General features: G+C 34.0%; 1 protein-coding gene across 4 annotated transcripts in view; it reads left to right on the top strand.

The window, feature by feature from the left end:
* Window positions 1–22224, top strand: part of LOC136029957 (integrin alpha-PS2-like) — a 158869-nt gene that overhangs the window by 73481 nt on the left and 63164 nt on the right. For 2 of the 4 annotated variants that reach the window (XM_065708509.1, XM_065708508.1), the window contains 4 exons: window positions 1612–1660; window positions 5697–5783; window positions 18912–19087; window positions 20016–20225. In XM_065708509.1, coding sequence (XP_065564581.1) covers window positions 1612–1660; window positions 5697–5783; window positions 18912–19087; window positions 20016–20225 — 522 coding nt within the window. The remainder of the gene's footprint in view (window positions 1–1611; window positions 1661–5696; window positions 5784–18911; window positions 19088–20015; window positions 20226–22224) is intronic. The other 2 variants (XM_065708511.1, XM_065708510.1) reach the window with 1 other exon arrangement.

The following is a 22224-nucleotide window of genomic DNA, read 5'->3' as shown; positions in this document are numbered from 1 at the left end:
TGCTTAGACTGGTTAGCCACCTGTCGTCATAGTAAAAAAAGGGATCGTTCGTTTGATTCATTCGACAAAGTTGGATGTAAAAGAAGCTTAGTTGGAGCAAAAAAAGAAAGATACGTAGAAAATTACGAATTTTTATTCCGAATAAAACGTCTTGACACACTGAAAAAGAAGAAGAAAAAAGTGTGTTCTACTCGAGCAATCATGGAAAAAAAGTACCGAGGACAGTGAAAATGATATCTAATCAGATGGTTAAGTTGAAATTTACACAACCACGTATTTCTTAATAAATTACAAAAATGTTAAATTGACTTTTTAATCCAAAAGACCTCCTTATGCTGTTATCTAGCTTTTGTAATAGTGGGCACCATATCAAACAGTTTGTAGCAACGAACTGTAAGTAAGGAGCAACTCTGCCTAATAGCAAATATAACTCTAAAAAAGAGACTTTCTATAAGAATAGATGAAGCAAACGAATTTGATTTGATGTGGTTTTCAATATATAAAAATAATTAAGTTTAATATTACTCATCAAAATTTATGAGCCTGAAAAAATGTGTCTGATTTTCAAAGAAGGGGGAAACACCCTAACAAAGTAGTGACCTTAATAAAAAGCGCAAAATCAAATTTAAATATCAGAGAATTCCATCGTATAGGCTCGAAGCTCCTATCTACAGAAATGTGGAATTTTGTCATAAGATAGATCACGGATTTGTGTTGATTTGTTTTTTTTTGTCCTTTGCGTTGCTCTGCTTGGCAATACGGTGCCCAGGGTTCGATCCATGCCGCAGCCAGGTTTGGCGACCAGCTTGCTACTTGTCCTTGTAAAAATGACCCAGCAGCTAACACGCCGATTCGACGCCCTTTGCGTCAGCAATGGCTCCGGAGGATCTTTATTCTTTTTTCCCCAGGGATGATCATATCGAACCTATGGTACTAGATGATGAAAAGAGGGTTCATTGGAAAGAAAATCAGAAGCTCTAGTGCCCTTTTTGAGTGTCCAAAAAGATCGGAGGGCTTTTAGTCCCCTCTCGCGCCCCTTTCCCAACAAAGACATATGATCAAAAAATTTTAAATAGCTGTTTGATTCAGCATAGTTGAAAGGTCCAATAACTATGCCTTTGGGGATGATAAGACTCCCTACTGTCCCTGCGGAAACGGTTGTAAGCTACACGAACGTCATTGTTAATATATAGTATTTGTTATACAGTAACGAACAGTAATTTTTGGAGGGGATGGGAGAATTTTCTGCGGGGGTATTTTCCACGGTGAAAATTCCTCGAGGGAATTTTCCAATGGAATGATTAAACGGAGGGGTGGTGGGAGGGGATTTCCTTATACAGTTGAAAAACGGTCCCACATTAAATTTAGAAAAACAGATTGTTTCAACTGAGAGTAATGAAAAGTTAAAATTCAATATGGTGTACTACAAATTTTGTGCCTAAATTAGGATCATAAAAAAGGCAATTAAATTATAAACAGTCAAGTCTAAAAGCTCATTCTTCTGAAATATTTTAACGTCGACACTCTTGGATCCCCTTGAAATATTTATACACCTAGGTTAGAAACTGGAAGTAAATAATATTTTTTTTAATATACTTTTTTTTTGTTTAGAGCGGAGATCGACTTTTTATTGGAGCTGTGGGGAGCTGGTATTGGCAAGGTATGTACTTTTTTGTTTTTAGGTTAATGCGTAGTTTATTTTTAGTATTCATCAACTAGTAGCAACCCACCTTACACCCTTTATGCCTATATTCATAAGGACATAGATTCCAATTCTTATGGAATTATTTTAGGAATACCTGGATAAGACAGATTCCCCATGTACAGCAAGTAGAATAAGTAGCGAAAGTTGCTAGTCTTGATTACTTCCATTCTAGGTTCACTGTAAAATTTTTGTTACTCAAGTCCTGGAAGTAATTTCTTAGTATGGTCGTATTCTGTGATTCTGTGTAAATAAAAATAAATAAATATGTAATTTATTCGTGAAAATTATAATCACTTAAGTATTAAATAAATAAAAATCCCAATTAGCCAATCATCGCTTAAGATCATCAGCGGCAAACTATTCATGCGGAATGGAGATGGGGATTCAAGCTGTTCTAGTAAAGTGTGAAAAGGTTTTGGGGGAAAGTTTACGAAATTATTGTCAAAATTTAATAATTGCTCATCCGGAATTTTCATTTTGTTGCTGCTATATTGACTTTTCCATAACGCTACATAAACTTAAGTAGAATAGAACGATCTGATTGTTTGGCAAGAAAACACCTCTGGCAAATCGTTAAGCTGAAAACAGACAAGAATCCCCTTGTATCCGTTACTGTGGGTTGACAATTCTATGTAGTCGATCGACTATAGTTGGGAAAATTGTCTAAAATGTTGCTGATGAAGACTTTATATTTCTGGACCTTATCACTTTCTGCTGAAATTCCGAATTGCATTCTATTTTCCATCCATAATGGAAAGGTAAACATTTGAAATATCCTTTAAAATAGCTGTATTTGATGTTTAATTACACAAATTCAGTGACTAGAAGGCTATCCGTCAACAAGAAACATTTGCCACATGCTTAATTGATTTACTTTTTAATGGTTGAAGTAAACAATAAAGAAAATCAATAAAATTATCGATTTTGTATTTTTATTCCATTACCTTAATTTTTATATTTTTATTTATTATTTTTATTTTATGTAAATATATAAAAAATATTTTTGCTTTTTATTAAATGTTTATTTTTTTATATTTATATTTTTTATTTTCAATTCCTAAAATCTTATAATGTTTTTTATATATTTTTTATTTGTTATCTATTTTATAAATAATTCATCTATTTTGTAAAAAAAATGATAAAATGTTGATGAATACATAGCACGAAGATACAAAGAAAATCGAATGATCTAGTTTCACAACAAGATCTAGTTTTTTTTATTTTATATTTAATGTTTATACATTTTTTTTTTGAATTTATATTTTTATTTTTGAATTCTTACATTTTATAATATATTTTTCTTATATTTCTTATCTGTTTATTGATAATTCATCTATTTTGTAAAAAATTGATAAAATGTTGATGAATACATAGCACGAAGATATAAAGAAAGTCGAATGATCTAGTTTCACAACAATAAATTTTTAATAGTTTTTCGGCATTAAAAGAGACTTTTATGTAATTCCACATTGCTTTAATTACATATTAATTTCTAAGGTAATTCGTTTTCATTAGCTATTCATCAAGTAATTTTACATTTCGCTAGTTATAATTTTTATTTTATATGTAAACTTAGACTTGTTTAGTAACAAAAAAGTAAAAAAAAAAAAATTGTACAGTTGAAGATGGATAGTGCTGTGTCAGAGCACCCAAACACCCTGACCATTGGTTCTTGCTTAGATAAGTTGCAAATATTGCTGCTTATAAACTATATATCAGAGTATACGTAGCTTGTACTAGTGGGAACTTGCGCTAGTGTCGACAAAAACTATCAGCACCATCCAGCATTTGGCGATCCCTGGTATTTTTTTTTCACTTTGATAATAAGAATAATTAATTTTATTAGTGCAATTGGCGAAATTAGGGTAGTAATATGTGTTTAATCCCAGTTCTTGACAGAAAAATAATCAAGGAGTTTGAGATGCCAAGTGTCGCCAAGCGCTAGATGGTGTTGGTAGTTTTGTTTTTGCCGACACTTGGTGCCAGTTTCCATTTTATAAGCTACACAAATTGGAAACAGGAAGTGTAAGATTGAAATAGTGTTTTAAAAATACTTATAAAAGCAGGGGGATTAACCATCTAAAATATCACCATTTATGACACGATATCTTTATCTCCTTTAATATTCAACTAAGAATTTTTTGAAAGCTAATTTCAATGATAAATGGAAATAAAATCTCAATTATTTTCCATTGGTCTCCCTTTAAATTATTTTCTAACGTCTCAATTGTTTGCTGATGGATATCATTTTTTCTCTGTTTCTTCTTTCTTTTATTTTGTTTCTTTTTCCGTTCTTTTCACGCCTATCTTCTCACTTATTATTACGATGTTTGAGGTATTAGAAGCGTACAATGATAGTAGTTCTGTTTGCATGATAAATTAAGAGTTGTTGCATGTGCATGTAATACTTTTAACTACTGCTTTTTCATTAGCTAAATGGAATATGTTTTTTTTTTTTTAATTGCGACTCGTAAAGGTTTTCGTAGAATAAAATAAAATGGTTGAGATTTTTTAAAGGTAGACTTAATAAACGACCCTTTTTCTATCTTTTTTATATTTAAATTCTTGCTGAAAAAGAATAATATTTGTGACATCCCAGTTTGGCCTTAGCACCGCACTGTTGTCAAACATCTATATTTTTTCCTAAAAAAAACTTGTTTCTTTTTTTTATTAATGTATTTGATTTTGAAAAATGCTTAAAAAGATTCCAAAAGTGATTTCAGCGAAACTTGTACTCTTTCAATTATTTCTGTCATATTTTAAAGTTTAATTTTTTAATAAACTTAATTTTCTTTTGTGACAACTCTATGGAAAAAAAATAATGCGATGTTCGACATCAAGGCAGCGCTAAGATGGAATTTAAATAGGGCTAATTGCACTAAGCCGTAATTAAAATATTTGCCAATGCGTTTTTTTATATAATTTGATTAAGTTTGCATGAAGTTTCCTTTCTATTAATAATAATAGTTATAAAATTATTTGTCTTGCTGTTTGAACAGGTTCTTGTCCACAAAAAGTCCACTTTCTGTCATGGTTCCTCATTCCATGTAGAAAAAGAAAGCTGTTTAGAAGCATCTTGGAATATTTTGACTAATCTCCTGGGGGCAAGTAATTTTGAGACTTAGGGATTCTGGAGGAGGAGCATTGTTGCAAATCTATAATAATACAAATTTTAATTTAAAAAGGCGAAATTCAAAGGTGAAATCTCCTCGACCTTATTTTTGAAGTTTTTGATTTCATAAACACTTAAGCTTCGTCTTGATGACCATCTTTCACCCTGCTAGCATTAGGGCTGGTTTCTGGATAGCCAATGATAACCTTTGAAATTTTCGAAAACTGCTCAACCAAAGTGGTAATCATAACCCACTGTCCAATCATAACCCACTGTCTGAAAATGATTCACCTACAAAAAATGCTGCTGACAGGGTGAATGATGTCACTCAAGACGAGGCTTCACTCTGTTATGTTCAAGTGATTGATATTCCGTTCTTGTTTTTTTGCATCATAATTTGTACGATCCAAGTTTAAAATGAGGACTTAAGATTCCATCTCTCCATCATACAAATAATGCATTTAGAAAAGAAGAGTTTAAGAAAAGTTTACCGAAATGATTTTTTATGACCTATATATGATTCCAGTTTAGTATGGAAAATACCACGTAGGGATTACTTGTAATTCCTTATTTACGACCCAGACCTTGTTGTTGTTGCCGAGGCATTACTCATATTATTCAGGTAATATCCATATATTCATAAATTGTAGATAATACCATAACTTAAACTCAGCTTTAACTGTGAACAATCAACGAAACTTAAATTATATACATAAGCTAAAACTATATTTAATCAGAAAATTAACTGTTTGAAAAAAATTATTTATGACCTTGCTTGTGTTAATAGCTAGTACCAATATTTAGTGTGTTCTTACCATGTACTTATCCTTCGTCTTATCTTTTACTACCAAAGTGTACCAGATATCAATACTTTCACAGGTCAACAGTATTCCATCAACATAACGGAACCAGCAACTAGATCACCAACATTTAGATCCTACATTACAGGATCTTTACTGGGTCCAGGTAATCGATTCCAGACGCTAAAGCGCCTGGTGATAGGCTTTATAACACAAAGAGCTTCTAATTCTTTCACATAATTAATTGTCAGTGCTTATTATGTTGCACATTCACGCCTGGGATTCTGGTTGTTTTCATTTAACTTTTGCGCTTCTTATGTTCTTATTTTGTAAATCAATGCCTAATGCTGAGCTCTGATCAAACATGATAAATTTTGTTATGCAAAACCGTCGACCGACGCCTTTATGTTTAAGCAGCTAGCTCTTTCCATCATTTAATTGTAAGTTTATATTATATTGCACATTCACGCCTGGGATTCTGGTTGTTCTCATTTAACATTAGTGCTTTTAACTTTCTTTTTTTGTGAGTGAATGCCTAAAGCTGAGTTCTGACCAAAGATTTCAAATTTTGTCGCACGAAAACAGTCGACTGACGCTTCTGTATGGGAGCTTCGAATTCATTCACATAATTTAATTGTAAGTTTATTATACGTTGCACATCTACGCCTGGGACTCCGGTTGTTTTCGTTTAATAATTGCGCTTTCAATGTTCTTTTTTTTTGTGATGACAAATTTTGTCACGTGAAAACGGTCGACCGACGCTTCTGTGTGCGAGCTTCTGAATTTTATATTATATTGCATATTTACGCCCGGGATTCAGGTTCTTTCGTTTAATATTTGCGCTTTTAACGCTTTTTTTGCGAATGACTGCCGAAAGCTAAGTTGTGACCAAAGATGGCAAATTTTGTCGCGCGAAAACCGTCGACCGACGCCTCTATATGTGAGCTTCTAATTCGTTCAGATAATTTAATTGTTAGTTTATATTGTATTGCACATTCACGCCTGGGATTCCGGTTTTTCTCTTTTAACATCAGCGCTTTTGACTTTCTTATTTTGTGAATTAATTTAAAAAACTTTCCATGAGACGAGTTTTTCAAAGAAAAGTAAAGAACTCTATTAGGTGAAGAATGAGCAAAAATAAAGTCAAATAATCTTCCAAGCTTTAAACTACCACAAATCACTATCTATAAATAAATGAAACTCAAAACGAACATAAATTACTATAAATAACCAAGTCAAATTCAAAAAGAGCAAAAATTAACATGAATGGGGCTGATAACCCCTATGCCTTCTCAAGACCAGAACACGATTTCCGATTTACTGGATAAAACCAACAAACAAATGACCGTGGATTGTCAGTTAAATTGAAATATATTGACATTTCTGAGTTAAGGTTTTGATAATTTTTCATTTATGAAAGTAAGAAAGGTGAAAACATTTCAAACGTATTTTGTTTTCAATAAAGCGCAAATTGTGTTCTGGTCTTGAGAAGGCATAGGGGTTATCAGCCCTACTCATATTAATTTTTGCTCGTTTTGTGTTTGACTCGGGTATTTATCGTAATTTCTGTTCGCTTTAAGTTTCATTTATTTATTGCTAGTGGCTTGTGGTAGTTTTACGCTTGGAAGATTATTTGACTTTAGTTTTGCTTATTCTTGGCTTAATGGAGCTCTTTACTTTTCTTTGAAAACACGTCTTGTGGAATAAGTTGTTCTTAACTAATTTCTGTTCGTTTTTTTATTGACATAGTCTTTGTCGTGGAAAAAAAAAAATGTTGTATATATTTTCAGTTTTTTTCTAGAAGAATCCATCGTAAGGGGTGCTATTTGTATGTTGGAGAAACTTTTCAACAATTTTTAATCCTCACACAAACAGTATTTTTTAATTTGATTTTATAGCTTCTGGAGTTGACCTGAAAAATAAACCTAAATATAATTCCCAAAAGATTCTATCTATGCTCTTTGACAACCTGGATACATTTACACTCTTTTTATTTACTTTAAACTGTACGAGCAGATGTAGTAATAGTAGTATTCCCAATAATCTCAACTTAATACGCCCAGTCGTTCCTGATATATTGCTGAGGTGTCTTATAGGCAACCATTTAACACAATTCCTTTTGATTTATTTCAAACCAACATTTAGTTTTAAAACATAATGGACCGATTGCATAATTGTGGGGGGGGGATTGACATGCCTATTATCACTAAATAAGTAGTTTCTGCACCGTTCTACTATGCTGAGCCAATGACTGTCTCAAAACTTTTACTGGGTGCGTTTGGAAAATGAATGGGCTTGCGAGATGGGCTGTTTGCCCTCCAATTTCGTGTTACTCTTAAAAAGGGCACCAGAAACTCACGCCGTAGTTAAAGTGCAAGGGGGGGGGGACTTCCCCCCTTCGTATATCTAGTAAAACATTTTATACAAGTAAAAACAAAGTGAAAATATTTACAGTATATTTTGTTTTCAGTGAAGTGCAAATTATGTTCTGTATTTGAGAAGGCGTGGGGGTTTTCAATCCTACTCATGTTAAATTTTGCTCGTTTTGAGTTTGACTCGGTTATTTATTGTATGATTTAAATAAACAAAATATGGTTAAAATGTTTTAACTTTTTTAACTTTAATAAATTAAAAAATATCAAAACTTTAAGGAGTGACAATCCACAGCCATGTTTTTTTGTTAAAGTGAAAATTATCTTTTGGTCTTGAGAAGGTATGGGGGTTGTCAGAGACATAATTTCCAGGCCTTTCAACAACACTGAACAAAATGGCTATCTAAAAATTTTGATTGGATGTGTTTTGGGAATTGATGGGTGGGGGGCTTGTTGTCCTCCTATCACTTTTGACTAATAAAAAGGGCACTGCCATTTTCAATTTCTAATCGAATGAGCCTTTTTCGAAGTTTCCATGACAACAAATGGCCATCTCTAAATTTTCATCAGACGCATTGTGGAAAAATACGAGGTTTGAGGGGGGGGTATCCACCCATCAGTCATTCTGAACGTTAAAAGGGGCACTAGAACTTCTGGTTACCAATCCAAAGAACCCCCTCCGAAATTTATACGATTACCCTTATATATATATATATATATATATATATATATATATATATATATATATATATATATACCTTATATTCCCCAGGGCGTAAATAACCTTGCTCTGAGGGCTATAGGGGGTTGTTTTCATCAAAGACTTAATTTCCGGTCCTTTCAATTACGTTCATCTAAATGGCTATCTCAAAATTTTGATTGGATGTGTTTGGGGAAATGTTGGGTGTTGGAGGGAATAATTGTCTTCTAATCATTTTTGACTATTAAAATGGCATTGGCTCTTTGAATTTCTGATCAAATTGGCTGTTTTTGAAGTTTCCAGGGCATAACTTATAACCCTAGCCCTGAAAGCTCTGGTGGGGGGTTGTCATCCTCAAAGACATAGTTTCTGGACCTTTCAATCATGTTGAACAAATTGGTTATGTAAAAATTTGGATTGAATAGGTTTGGGGAAATGGTGAGCACGGAAGGGGTTTAGTTGCCCCCCCCCCAATCAATTTCGACTATTAAAAAGGGCACTAGTCCTTTCAATTTCCAATCGAATGAGCTCTTTGCGAAGTTTCTAAGACAACAAATGGCCATCCCAAAATGTCTATCAGATGCATTAGTGAAAATTCGACTTTTTTGGGGGGGGAGGTATATACCCTCTGATCACTGAACCCTAAAAAGGGCACTATAAAATCTGATTTCTGATCAAATGAGCCCATTCCGGAGTTTTTACAATTACCCTTTCTATATATACCCCAAGTGCCCCCAGGGCATAACTAATAACTCTTGCCCTGAGGGTTGTGGGTGTGGGGTGGTGTGGTATCCTCAAAGACATATTTTCCTGGCCTTTCAACTACGTTGAACAAAATGACTATCTCAAATTTTGATTAGATATGTTTGAGGAAATGGTGGGCATGGGAGGGGGTTAGTTGGCTCCCAATAACTTTCAACTGTTGAAAAGGGCACGGGTCCTTTCAATTTCCAATCGAATGAGCTCTTTTCGGAGTTTTTAAGACAACAAATGGCCACCTCAAAATTTCTATAGATACATTTTGGGAAAAGGTGAGGTCTTTGTGAGGGAGGGGGGATCCACCCTCCGATCACTTTGAATCTTAAAAAGATCACTAGAACTTCTGATTACCAGTCCAGTGAGCCCCTCCGAAGTTTATACGATCACCATTTCTATGTATACCTTATATGCCTTTAGGGCATAACCCGCAACCCTTGCCCTGAGACCTGTAGGGGGTTGTCATTCCCAAAGACATAATTTCTAGACCTTTCAACTATGTTGAACGAAATAGCTATCTCAAAATTACGATTGGATGTGCTTAAGGAAATGGTGGGTACGGGGGAAATTAGTTGCACTCCAGTCACTTTCAACTGTTAAAAAGAGCGTTAGCCCTTTCAATTTCCAATCTAATGAACTCTTTTCGAAGTTTCTACGACAACAAATGACCATCTGAAAATTTCTATCAGATGTATTTAGTAAAAATACGAGTTTTTTTTTTGGGGGGGGGAGTATCTACCATCCGACCTCTGAATCTTTAAAAGGGCACTATAAAATCTGGTTTCTTATCAAATGAGTTCATTCCAGAGTGTTCACGATTACCTTTTCTATACATACCCTATATTTCCCCAGGGAGTAACTTATAACCCTTGCCAGGTGGGGATGGGGTGGTATCCTCAAAGACATAATTTTCGGACCTTTCAATTATGTTGAACAAAATAGCTATCTCAAAATTTTGACTGGATATTTTTGAGGAAATGGTGGGCATGGAAGGGGGGCTAGTTGACCTCTAATGCCTTTTAACTATTAAAAGAGCACTAGCCCTTTCAATTTCCAATTGAATGAGCTCTTTTTAAAGTTTCTACGACAACAAATGACCTTCTCAAAATCTCTATCAGATGCATTTCGGGAAAATACGAGGTGTGGAGGGGTACACACCCTCAGATCATTCTGGATCTTAAAAAGGCACTAGAAAATGTGATTTTCGATCAAATAAGCCCTTCCGGAGTTTTTACAATTACCCTTTCTATATATACCTTATGTTCCCCCAGGTTATAACTTATGATCCTTCGGATCATACCATCCGACCCCTGAGTCTTTAAAAGGGCACTATAAAATCTCGTTTCTTATCAAATGAGTTCATTCCAGAGTTTTTACGATTACCTTTTCTATACATACCCTATATTTCCCCAGGGAGTAACTTATAACCCTTGCCCTGTGGGGATGGGGTGGTATCCTCAAAGACATAATTTTCGGACCTTTTTCAACTACGTTGAACAAAATAGCTATCTCAAAATTTTGACTGGATGTATTTGAGGAAATGGTGGGCATGGAAGGGGGGCTAGTTGACCTCTAATGACTTTTAACTATTAAAAGAGCACTAGCCCTTTCAATTTTCAATTGAATGAGCTCTTTTTAAAGTTTCTACGACAACAAATGACCTTCTCAAAATCTCTATCAGATGCATTTCGGGAAAATACGAGGTGTGGGGGGTACCCACCCTCAGATTATTCTGGATCTTAAAAGGCACTAGAAAATGTGATTTTCATTCAAATAAGCCCTTCCGGAGTTTTTACAATTACCCTCTCTATATATGCCCTATGTTCTCCCAGGTTATAACTTATGATCCTTCCTCTGATGGCTGTGGGGGGGGGGGGTTGTCATCCTCAAAGACCTAATTTTCGGACCTTTCAATTATGTAGAACAAAATGGCTATCTCAAAATTTTGATTGAATGCGTTTGGGGAAATGGTGAGTGTGGGAGGGGTGTTAGTTGCCCTCCGATCGAGTGTCAACTGATGTTGTATAAGTGTTAAGTTGTGAATCTATCTACGGTTTTGTCTCTAAAATATCCTACAGCTTCAAAAATTTGTAAATGACAAGGACGGTAATTACCAACCTGCTATTTTTTCCATATTACATCTAGGAGTTTCTCAACCCCTTACTACCCCTATGATATGTAAGCAAGGACATATCCAAAGAGGGGTTAGGGGGCTTGAAACCCCTTCCCCCGAAATGTTTGCCCGACTAGTATACATTTTTTGCCTATTTTTGAAGTTTTTTTCGTTTACTCCCCCCCCCTTCTGAAAAAATGCTTCAGTTCGTAGTCAGGGCAATAAGCTTTTGCTAAAATGGTTCCCGACAACCCCCTTAAAATTGAACTGTCAGCCAATAAGACGCGGAGTTCCACGCCGTGAACCATTCGTTTATACTTCCAGTATTCTAGCAATAAATCAGAAAGTTTTTTTTTTTACTCTAAAAATAACAAAATAGAATGGGTTGGTTTTATATTTTAATTGTTTCTATTTACGGTGCATTTTTACAAGTAGCAGTATTGATTTAATGTGAGAAAATAGGCGAATAAAGGTGAGAGAGAAGAAGGGTGGTTTTAAGCACAAAAAGAAAAAAATATTTCGAGACTGTCCTTAAGGAACTTCTGGGACATGCCACTCTAAACATTTTGAGGTTTGGCAACTACAGCGACTTATCGATGAATCTAAACCCAAATGGACCAGCAACAATTGTTAACGAAGCTGACCAGAGGGTGTTGCACCCCCTCACCTTACCCATACAACGTTACTTTCTATTTCAGTTCTTGAATGTTTAAATTATTTTTTTGGTACTTGTCTATTATATAAAACACACTCGAGAAGTGAAGTTTGATGACAATAATATATGATGGAAATAGAATACTTCATTAGCAATATTGTGAAGGTCATTTGCGAATTATTAAATTGTGGAGCTTTGGCGTCGGCTGAACTTCTCAATGACAAAGAAAAGTTCATTATTAACGCGATTCTTGACCTAGTTCACTTTAGTTCATTATTAACGCGATTCTTGAGGACACCGGTTAGTTCGCTTTGATTAGTGATAGACTATAGTATCTCACCATGGATGTTCAAATTATGACTTGTGATTTGTCAAGGACCGAAGAACAGGCAATTATATTTTTCCAGGATAAGGGGTTGTTGCCCAAAACACTGCGTTCGTGGACACAACATGACTTTATTTATACTCTTTGGAGAAGCAACATTTTGGGTCTGTGGCCTGGTGTCACAGGCAATACTGGTGTCTTGGTGTCAACAGGCTGGTGCTAGGCAATTCTAAACAAATGGTTGCCGATTGGAATAACTGCTTCCGTGAAGTGTGCGTGTTCTGTGCAACAGGAAAACCATTCGCAGACCGTCGACAGAAAAATTTTGCTAATAAAGTATTCTATTTTCATCATATTTTTTTTTTCATTAGCATTAACCAAACTTCACTTCTCGAGTGTGTTTTATATAACAGACAAGCACCTCATTTTCAAAGTATAAATATACATAATTTTATTTTTGCAAGCAATAAGAAATTACTACCCGTACTACCAGAATGCAAATATATAAGATCTGACCTTTTCCGTATTCGGTGCTACACCCAACAACAACAAAAAACTTGGCATGCTAACCAGTAGTGTTTTGCAAAAGCTCCTATGTCCATTTAAAATAGGCTGGTCACTGTAAATTGTGATCCTTCAATCAAACAGTTTGCGGTAACGAACTGAAAGTAAGGAGTGACACGGGCAAAGTAACCGAAATTCAGAAATAAGAATTTTAATAACAGTATGTATTTTTTTATTTTATGTTTTACAATTATGAATATGTTACCACCAATAAGGTGAAAGTTATCCATCAGAATTTACGAGCCTGAGAATATTCACTCCATTTTCGAGAACACACCCAAAATGGTATATTTTCTTAATGAAAACCGTGCCGTATAAATTTTTCATGGTCACAGCAGTAGCTAAAACTTAGTAAATATTTATAAGGGGCCAGCCACTCCCTCAAATCCTCGGTCTTCACGTTTAGAAAAACGTAAAAAAACTTTGAACAGATTATCCCATTACTATCCTGTTGGAGCATCTAATCTTGAAGGATCGAAGAAGCAGTTGAGATTTAGTGCAAATTGAGGGGGCGGTAACACCCCTAACACATAAACTAACTTCTATTTAACGTCACTTAATTTTTATTTAGAAAAACAAATTTTGGTAGTTAATTTCTTCTTGTTTCTAACATCATATTCTGATTTATATCCAAATATAATGGGACTCTCTCTCATTGAAGACAATAGTTTTGCCGCTAACGTTTGAAAAGTATCTGCTGGGGAGAGGGGGGGTTGAGTGCCAAAATTAATTTTTTCAGGTCGCGATTTTCAAGTTGAACAAGGAAGAGGTTGAGTCGGTCAAATACCGATAATAATTTGTTTATCGTGTGCAAATAAGAATGATCAATTCTTGGATGAACGTGGATGGTGATCTTGTTTTCTTCTGAAAGCCCACACTAGGTTTCTTTCATAAATAGATGAATTGATTATCCCTGCTTAATACATTCTATAGAGGGCACTTACTGTAAATTAATAATAATCAGCTGAAATAAATCAAAGGGAAACGACAATCAATTAAGGAGGGATGATAGATGGATTGCAAGGTGACACAGCAGTATCATTTCAAATTATCATTTTCTACATTCTATTCATTTTAATAGATTGTACTCTAGCTATTAAAATGATTGAAATTCTTAAAATGACTCTAAGCTTAAAATTAAATTAAAAAAAATTAATTTTTTTAGCTGAAAGTAAGGAGCAACATTAAAACTTAAAACGAACAGAAATTACTCCGTATATGAAATGGGTTGTCCCCTCCGCAATCCCTCGCTCTTTACGCTAAAGCTTTTAATTGTTTTAAAAAGTAGAATTGTGGCAAAGAGTCAAACTTTAGCGTAAAGAGCGAGGGATTGCGGATTGGACAACCCGTTTTATATACGGAGTAATTTCTGTTCGTTTTAAGTTTTAATGTCGCTCCTTACTTTCAGCTAAAAAAATTAATTTTTTTTTATTTAATTTCTGAACATTTTGAATTAATGCATGTTTGGTTTTGGCTCTCCGCACATAAATTATTAAAATGAAATTTGTATATTAATTCTTTTTTTGGCTAAATGGCTTTCTCTTAGTTTTGATCAGACGATTTTGAGAAATAAGGGGTGGAGAAGGAGACCTAGTTGCTCACCAATTTTTCGGTTGCTTAAAAAGGCAACTAGAACTTTTAATTTTTAACGAACGTTTTTATTAGTAAAAAATATACGTAACATATAAATTAGCAACTTACGTAACAAACTTTCATAATCTTATATTTTTATTATGTATACAAGGGGGTTTGTATCCTCGTTAATACCTCGCTCTTTACACTAAATCTTAAGTTTTATCCCAATTCTTTAAGAATAACCCCTGAATCAGAAAGGCCGTAGAATAAATAGTTGAAATTACTAAACATACTTTAGCATAAAGAGCGAGGTATTTATCTCCTCCTAAATACCTCGCTCTTTATGCTAAAGTATTTTTAGAACCCCTCATATGCGTAATAATCTCTGTTCGTTTTAAGCTTCAATGCTACTCCTTCCTTTCATTTGAAAAAACGTTTTCATGTTTATTTTTCATTGTTTTCTTATAGTAATGCTAGAAAATCATGCGCCCTTTTCCTTGAATTTTTTCTTCCCCCATGACAGATTCCTCCAAGGAAAGATCCTCCAACATAGCCCCCTCCCCTCAAACCCACCCCACAAACAAAATAAAATCCCCCTGAAAACGTCTGTACACTTCCCAATAACCATTACTATATGTAAACACTGGTCAAAGTTTGTAACTTGCAGCCCCTCCCCCAGGGATTGTGGGGGAGTAAATCATCCCCAAATACATAGTTATTATGGTTTTCGACTATGTTGAACAAAATGGCTATCTCAAAATTTTGATCCGTTGACTTTGGAAAAAAATGAGCGTGGGAGGGGGCCTAGATGCCCTCCAATTTTTTTGGTCACTTAAAAAGGGCACTAGAACTTTTCATTTCCGTTAGAATGAGCCCTCTTGCGACATTCTAGGACCACTTGGTCGATACAGTAACCCCTGGGAAAAAAAAACGAAAAAAACAAACAAATAAACACGAACCCGTGATTTGTCTTCTGGCAAAAAATACAAAATTCCACATTTTTGTAGATAGGAGCTTCTACAGTAGGGTTCTCTGATACGCTGAATCTGATGGTGTGATTTTCGTTAAGATTCTAGGACTTTTAGGGGGTGTTTTCCCCTATTTTCTTAAATAAGGCAAATTTTCTCAGGCTCGTAACTTTTGATGGGTAAGACTAAACTTGATGAAACTTATAAATTTAAAATCAGCATTAAAATGCGATTCTTTTGATGTAGCTATTGATATCAAAATTAAATTTTTTTGAGTTTTGGTTACTATTGAGCCGGGTCGCTCCTTACTACAGTTCGTTACCACGAACTGTTTGAAAACTCTAGGCCTTAAAGTGACAATTATCGTAAACTTTATGTAAATAAAGATTTAAAAAATGTTTTTTGTACTAAAGTGAAGAGCGACTTGAAAGCCTAAAAAGGAGCAGAAATAAAGTTATATAGTAGGCTAAGCTATAAGTTAAAACGGACAATGCTTAATATGAGTTACTAAAGGAAAACGAAAACTAACGTTGAACTAAAATGAATAATCAACTCAAACTTAAAGCAAAACAGAAATTAAAACAAATGAGAGTAAGGCTACTGCTCCCTCCAGCCCTCTTGAGTAATTATGCCTTATAAATGTTGAGTTGTCAAAAACGAATTCGGGAGTGCATCCTTATCTGAAAGCCTGAGGGTACCTCAAGTCCTTCCTTTTTAATTGCTAGCTACAGCGGCCTGAAAAATTAATTCTACCTGTTATGTGCCAATAAAAAGATATCAGTTGTTGCTTATTTCTGTCAACTGCAATCCCCCCTCCCCCAATATTTTTTTGGTGCCCTCATTCGGTTTTTTCTTTTGTTTATTTTTTTAAATAAATTGGTCAATTCAGTCAATTGTTGGAGCCCTTGTCACATTGCCCCAACCCTTAAAAAATGCTCAAGATCCGCCTTTGACTGCAATGATGGGTTTTCATAGTCTTCAACGCCCATTTCAGTGTATATAGTGAGATTAATAAAAAACAAGTTTTTTTTTAACTGAAAGTAAGGAGCGACATTAAAACTTAAAACGAACAGAAATTATTCCGTATATAAAAGGGGTTGTCCCCTCCTCAACGCCTCGCTCTTTTCGCTAAAGTTTGACTCTGTGACAATTCTACTTTTTAAAACAATTAAAAACTTAAGCGTAAAGAGCGAGGCATTGAGGATACGTTCTCTGATACGCTAAATCTGATGGTGTGATTTTCGTTAAGATTGTGTGAATTTTAGGGGTGTTTCCTCCTATTGTCTAAAATAAGGCAAATTTTTTCAGGCTCGCAACTTTTGATGGGTTAGACTAAACTTGATGAAACTTATATATTTAAAATCAGCATTAAAATTTGATTCATTTGATGTAACTATTGGTATCAAAATTCTGTTTTTTAGACTTTCGGTTACTATTGAGCCGGGTCGCGCCTTACTACAGTTCGTTATCACGAACTGTTTGATTGTGTTTTACACAGTTTTATTTGTTTTTAATCTGTTACTTAGCAAGTAGAACACACGATTTTGGATGCATCTTCATTACCAAAGTAAAGTTGCCTGTTCAAGGAATAACTCCAGAACATTTATATACTCGGGATTCTCTTAGGGGGAGGGCGGGGTGCAATTGTGACAAACCCCCAAAAATAGGGTAATCGTATGGAAAATGTAAAATATTATAGAAAAATTGCAAAAAGTTGAAATGTTGGAACACCGCTGAATCCAGGATTTCTGTTGGGGGAGGGTACAAAAACTTTAAAAGACGTATTTTGTTTCTATACATTTTTTTTTTACTTTTTTACGAATCAGAAGAGATTTCCAGGAGTTGTGCTTGAATTCTCTAAACCCTCTGGATATGACCTTGTGTTGGAGGGGAAAGGGGTCCCACCTCCTTCCCTCACGGGTATGTGCTTGTTCTATTAACAAAGATTTTTCAATTCCCTCAATACATTGGATTTGTGATTTGATATATTTTTTTTAATTTTCAGTATTATTCTTGCATCATAGGAGCCTATTTATATAAATATGTAGATAGTTTATTTCGCTTCCAATTAGTTTTTATATTGGTATAAAATCAGTGTGTATTATTGGTTGTTTAGTTTGATATTTTTAAGTGCTATATTTGCTCGCGTTGTGGATGTGGTATTTTCTATTTTCATGTTGCTTCTGCTTTTTATTTCTTGCAATGCGCCATTTTCTTTCTTTACTATCTTTTTAAGTATGTACTTACCCACAAAGATCAAAATATTTCTCATCATGGACTGGAAAAAAATGGGCTAATACATATTCAAAGTGGACCATTTTTTTTTAAACACCAACCTGAAAAACCGAAAAACTGAAAACCCAAAACGCCAAACCTGAAAAACTGAAAAACCAACGCATGAAAAAGCCTTCAATTTTTTTATAGTTCTCTAAGCGGATATGAAAAAAATATAATGCTAAAAACTATGAACAGAAACTAATTATGAATACTACAACTATGAATCCAAACTTTGTGTTGTCACAGGAATATTTAGAACAACCGTTATATAAAACCGAAAATCCTTGTAGAATCAAATTAGTATTTTGTTACTCCCTTAACCTTGCAAGTGATTCTGTTTTCAAATTGTTCAGGTAACGCTTAAGACTTTCCTGAGCATTTAGCTTGAACAGTAAAGTTAAGTTGTAATAGTATTTTTGATCAAATTGTAGGGGGATGTAACTTTTATTCATCTCCAATAAATTAGTGAACATGCCAAGTCATTTGAAAATAAGGTTAATAAGTTCATGATCCCTTTAAGCAGTCAAAAGGCAAAACAAAAATTTTGAAAATTTTACATAAGAAAATCTTCGTTTTTTCTGTTGATATTCAGTTCGCTCCTGATCTGAGATTTGGAACTGAAACTACTCAGTTTAAAAAGATAGCAAAGGCAAATTTAAATTTGCATGGCTGACACACAGAAATTGAAAAAAGTTAAAACTTTCAATTTTCAATTTTTTCCATAATTATTTATTTTCATATTTCCAATTTATTTTGTGTCTTTACTGTATTCTGCCTGATTTGCTGTATTTATTTGCTATATAAAATTGCAGTGATTTTGTGATGTCGGTAAGCATAAATAGAAATACTTTTAATTGAATTAAAGAAACAAAGACAAACGCTTAAAATATTTTTGAGCAGCTTCAAAATATATAAACTTCTGCTTGAATAAGCGTGTCAGATTTTGACTCATCGTCTTTATTTCTGGATTAACACAGTAATGTTTTCAGGTCAGCTATTTGGTCAGAGTCTTGAATCCCGTCCAGATGTAGTTGGTACCAGGGAAGGTCCTCCCGCTGATGATGACTCATACCTTGGCTATTCAGTGGCTGTGGGTGACTTTAATGGGGATGGTAACATAGATTCTGCAGTTGGCATGCCCCGAGGTGCTAACTTAACCGGCAAGGTACGGAAAATGGAAGTCCATGGGGGATGCAGTTCTTAGCTGCTAGGCCTAAAGTTTATCTTACATTTTCTCATTTATGAGATAATGCCGAAAAGTGTTTGCTAAGCTGTTTTTAATGGGGGGGAATTAACAATGTTCAGTCACAGCTTGATTCTCTTGAATTCATGACAAACTGTTGACAAACCCTTTGAGGACAAACTGTTTTTGACAAAAAGAAAGAACCTTTCGAGACCCCACCTGCTGTGCTTAATGTATGATAAAACACGAAGAATGAAAACAAAATTACTTAAAAAAATAGTTTCGTTCTGTATAGTTTACTTCTAAATATTCTTTTTTTTATATTGTGTATGTTATATACATATATGCACACACACAAATATATATATATATATATATATATATATATATATATATATATATATATATATATATATATATATATATATATATATATATTAGACAAATTATAAGGAACAGATTTCACTTCCAGTGTCCTTTGTACATTGTGGGTAAGGGTTTCTTTAGGGGATGTGTCCGCAGGTAGAAAACGCAGGCAAGAAAAATATGGGAGAAATTATTGCAATAAATATTTACAAAGAATGGGGATCGCATATTGATGATAACAAACACATATCAGTCAAGATACAAATACAATAATAAGAATAATAATATTCATGATTTGATACCGATCTTTAGATGATGACTTTCCCAGAAAAAAATGATTAAAAAAAAATGTCACTAATTTGTCTGTCGAAGTCTTTGCTGTCTAGAGACTCAACTCATAAAAAAAAAAAAAAAAAAAATAGAAAAAGATCCTCGCCAAGTATTTTTCAACGTCTGCAGTCTTTATAATAAAAAATTTAAAAAAAAGTCATCAAGACTATTGTCATCGTTTTTGCATCCGAAAAGTCTACATTATCTTTTCCAGGTTGTGTTATTTACTTCTAACCTGACAAATTTACACAATATTACTGGGCAACAGTTGGGTGCTTATTTTGGATATGACCTGACTTCAACTGATGTAAATGGTGACGGATTGGATGACATTATAATCGGTGCCCCACTTTACACCGATTACACGAACACAGAAGGAAAATATGAGACTGGAAGAGTTTACGTTATGTACCAAAATGAAAGGGTAAGTTTTTTTCTACAATTTTGTACAAACTAGTTGTAGAGAGTTTCCCAAAATAAGATAGGCCTTAAATAAACTTTATTAGCTTGAACTTAAAATAACGTGTTAAAAATGACGTTTACAGAACGTTATGTATGTTGTGTATCAAAATGAAAGAGGAAGTTTTTTCTACAATCTTCCAGTTGCAGAGAGGTTCCCAAAACAAGATAGGCCTTAAATAAACTTTATTAGAATGATCTCAAAATAACGTTTTAAATATGAGGTTTGCGGAACGTTATCTATGTTATGTGCCAAAGTGAAAGAGAAGTTTTTTTTCTACAATTTTGTACAAACCAAATGCAGAGAGGTTTCTAAAACAAGATAGACCTTAAGTAAACCTTATCTGACCTTAAAATAACGTGTTAAAATCGAGGTTTGCAGAACGTTATGTACGTTAAAATCGAGGTTTGCAATCTTGTACAAACCAGTTGAAGAGAGTTTTCCAAAATAAGAAAGGCATTAAATAAACTTCATTAGCATGATCTTAAAATAACGTTTTAAATATGAGGTTTGCCGAACGTTATATATATTTTGTACGAAAATGAAAGACGAAGTTTTTTTCCACAATTTTGTACAAACCAGTTGAAGAGAGGTTTCCAAAATAAGATAGACCTTAAGTAAACTTTATTAGCCTGATTTTAAAACGTTTTAAACATGTAGTCTGTTGAATGTTATGTATGTTATACACCAGAAATGACAGAGGAAATTTTGTTTCTAAGACTCTTGCAAACCAGTTGTAAAAAGTTGCATCTTTGGAGGTTTTTTGCTGCTTAGAAACCGCAAAGACGAAATTTCGGCATTTTCGGCTAAATAAAGTTATTTATTTTTAAATAAACAAAAAAATTAATCATTAATAATTAAATAACTTTTTGCAGTTTCACTAAACGAAGATTACATCTTTCAAATTAACTAGCATTGACGTCAATTTACGAAAATTGGCAGGGGGTTCAAAATGTATTTTTCCAAGTCTATTGCGGGGAGGAAATATGCTACTTTTTCAGTTTTTCCGATGAAAATGCCCAAAAAGGATTTTCAGTGAAAATACCCACCCCCTCTAAGGTATTTTCCAGAATGATGATGTAGGCGATAAAATATAGGGGGAGGCAAGCCCCCCTCAATTAACAGGCTAGCTTATAGATATTTCCGTAGATTGTAATAGATCTTTTTATCTAGGTCGTTAATCTCAGTATAGTTACATTTGTGGGACTGAATAAGGCAATATGACATAAAAAGCCTAATGCGTATTACGCGACTCTGCATAAAGATTGCAACATATCTTCCAAAGCCAAAAGCTGCATTATGACTTGCATACCTCATTTATAAAAGACACATTGTAATGCCTAATTATTCAAATCAATTTTTCCGCCTGAATCCAGTACTTTAATTAATAGCCTATTCGACTGGCTGTCATAATTCTTTTCATTGTTAAATTGAAAGCCTACGACCAAATGTCACTACTTCATTATGCCCAATGCTTTATCCGAATAGCCACACGCGATGGGACTGACTCGAGATATTAGCTGTGTTTTAAGTTTGGATGGTGGCCCAAGGTGACAGAGGAATATATACTTTCGCTTATCATGATTTCCTTTTCTGAAGCAGCAGTTTAATTTTTTTTTCCAATGTAATGAATATGAAATAACAAGTAAAAAAAAAAACTTTTTTTCAAAATGAAATAAACAGTAGAGAATAATTTTCTTTATCGAGAATCCATAAATAAAAGCGAAAACGATGGGCACAAAACGGACTGGGCTTTACATAAAATACCTTTCATCTAAGTTATAAATGCGATATGAAAAAAGTCGGTGAGTTGAGGAAATAGAGTTAAACAGATCAAGCTATATAAAGCCCGGGCCATTTTGGGCCCCTTTTTTACAGTCATATTAATATGTTCTAGAGAAAAAAAATATTTTCTACTTTTTAGTCCATTTTGAAAGCGTGATTAAATTTTTTACATATTTTT

Source organism: Artemia franciscana, chromosome 8, assembly GCF_032884065.1.
Source record: "Artemia franciscana chromosome 8, ASM3288406v1, whole genome shotgun sequence".
NCBI classification, from domain to species: Eukaryota; Metazoa; Arthropoda; class Branchiopoda; order Anostraca; family Artemiidae; genus Artemia; species Artemia franciscana.
Note: the sequence above shows the minus strand (reverse complement) of the source record. Positions and strands in the feature narration are given on the sequence as shown.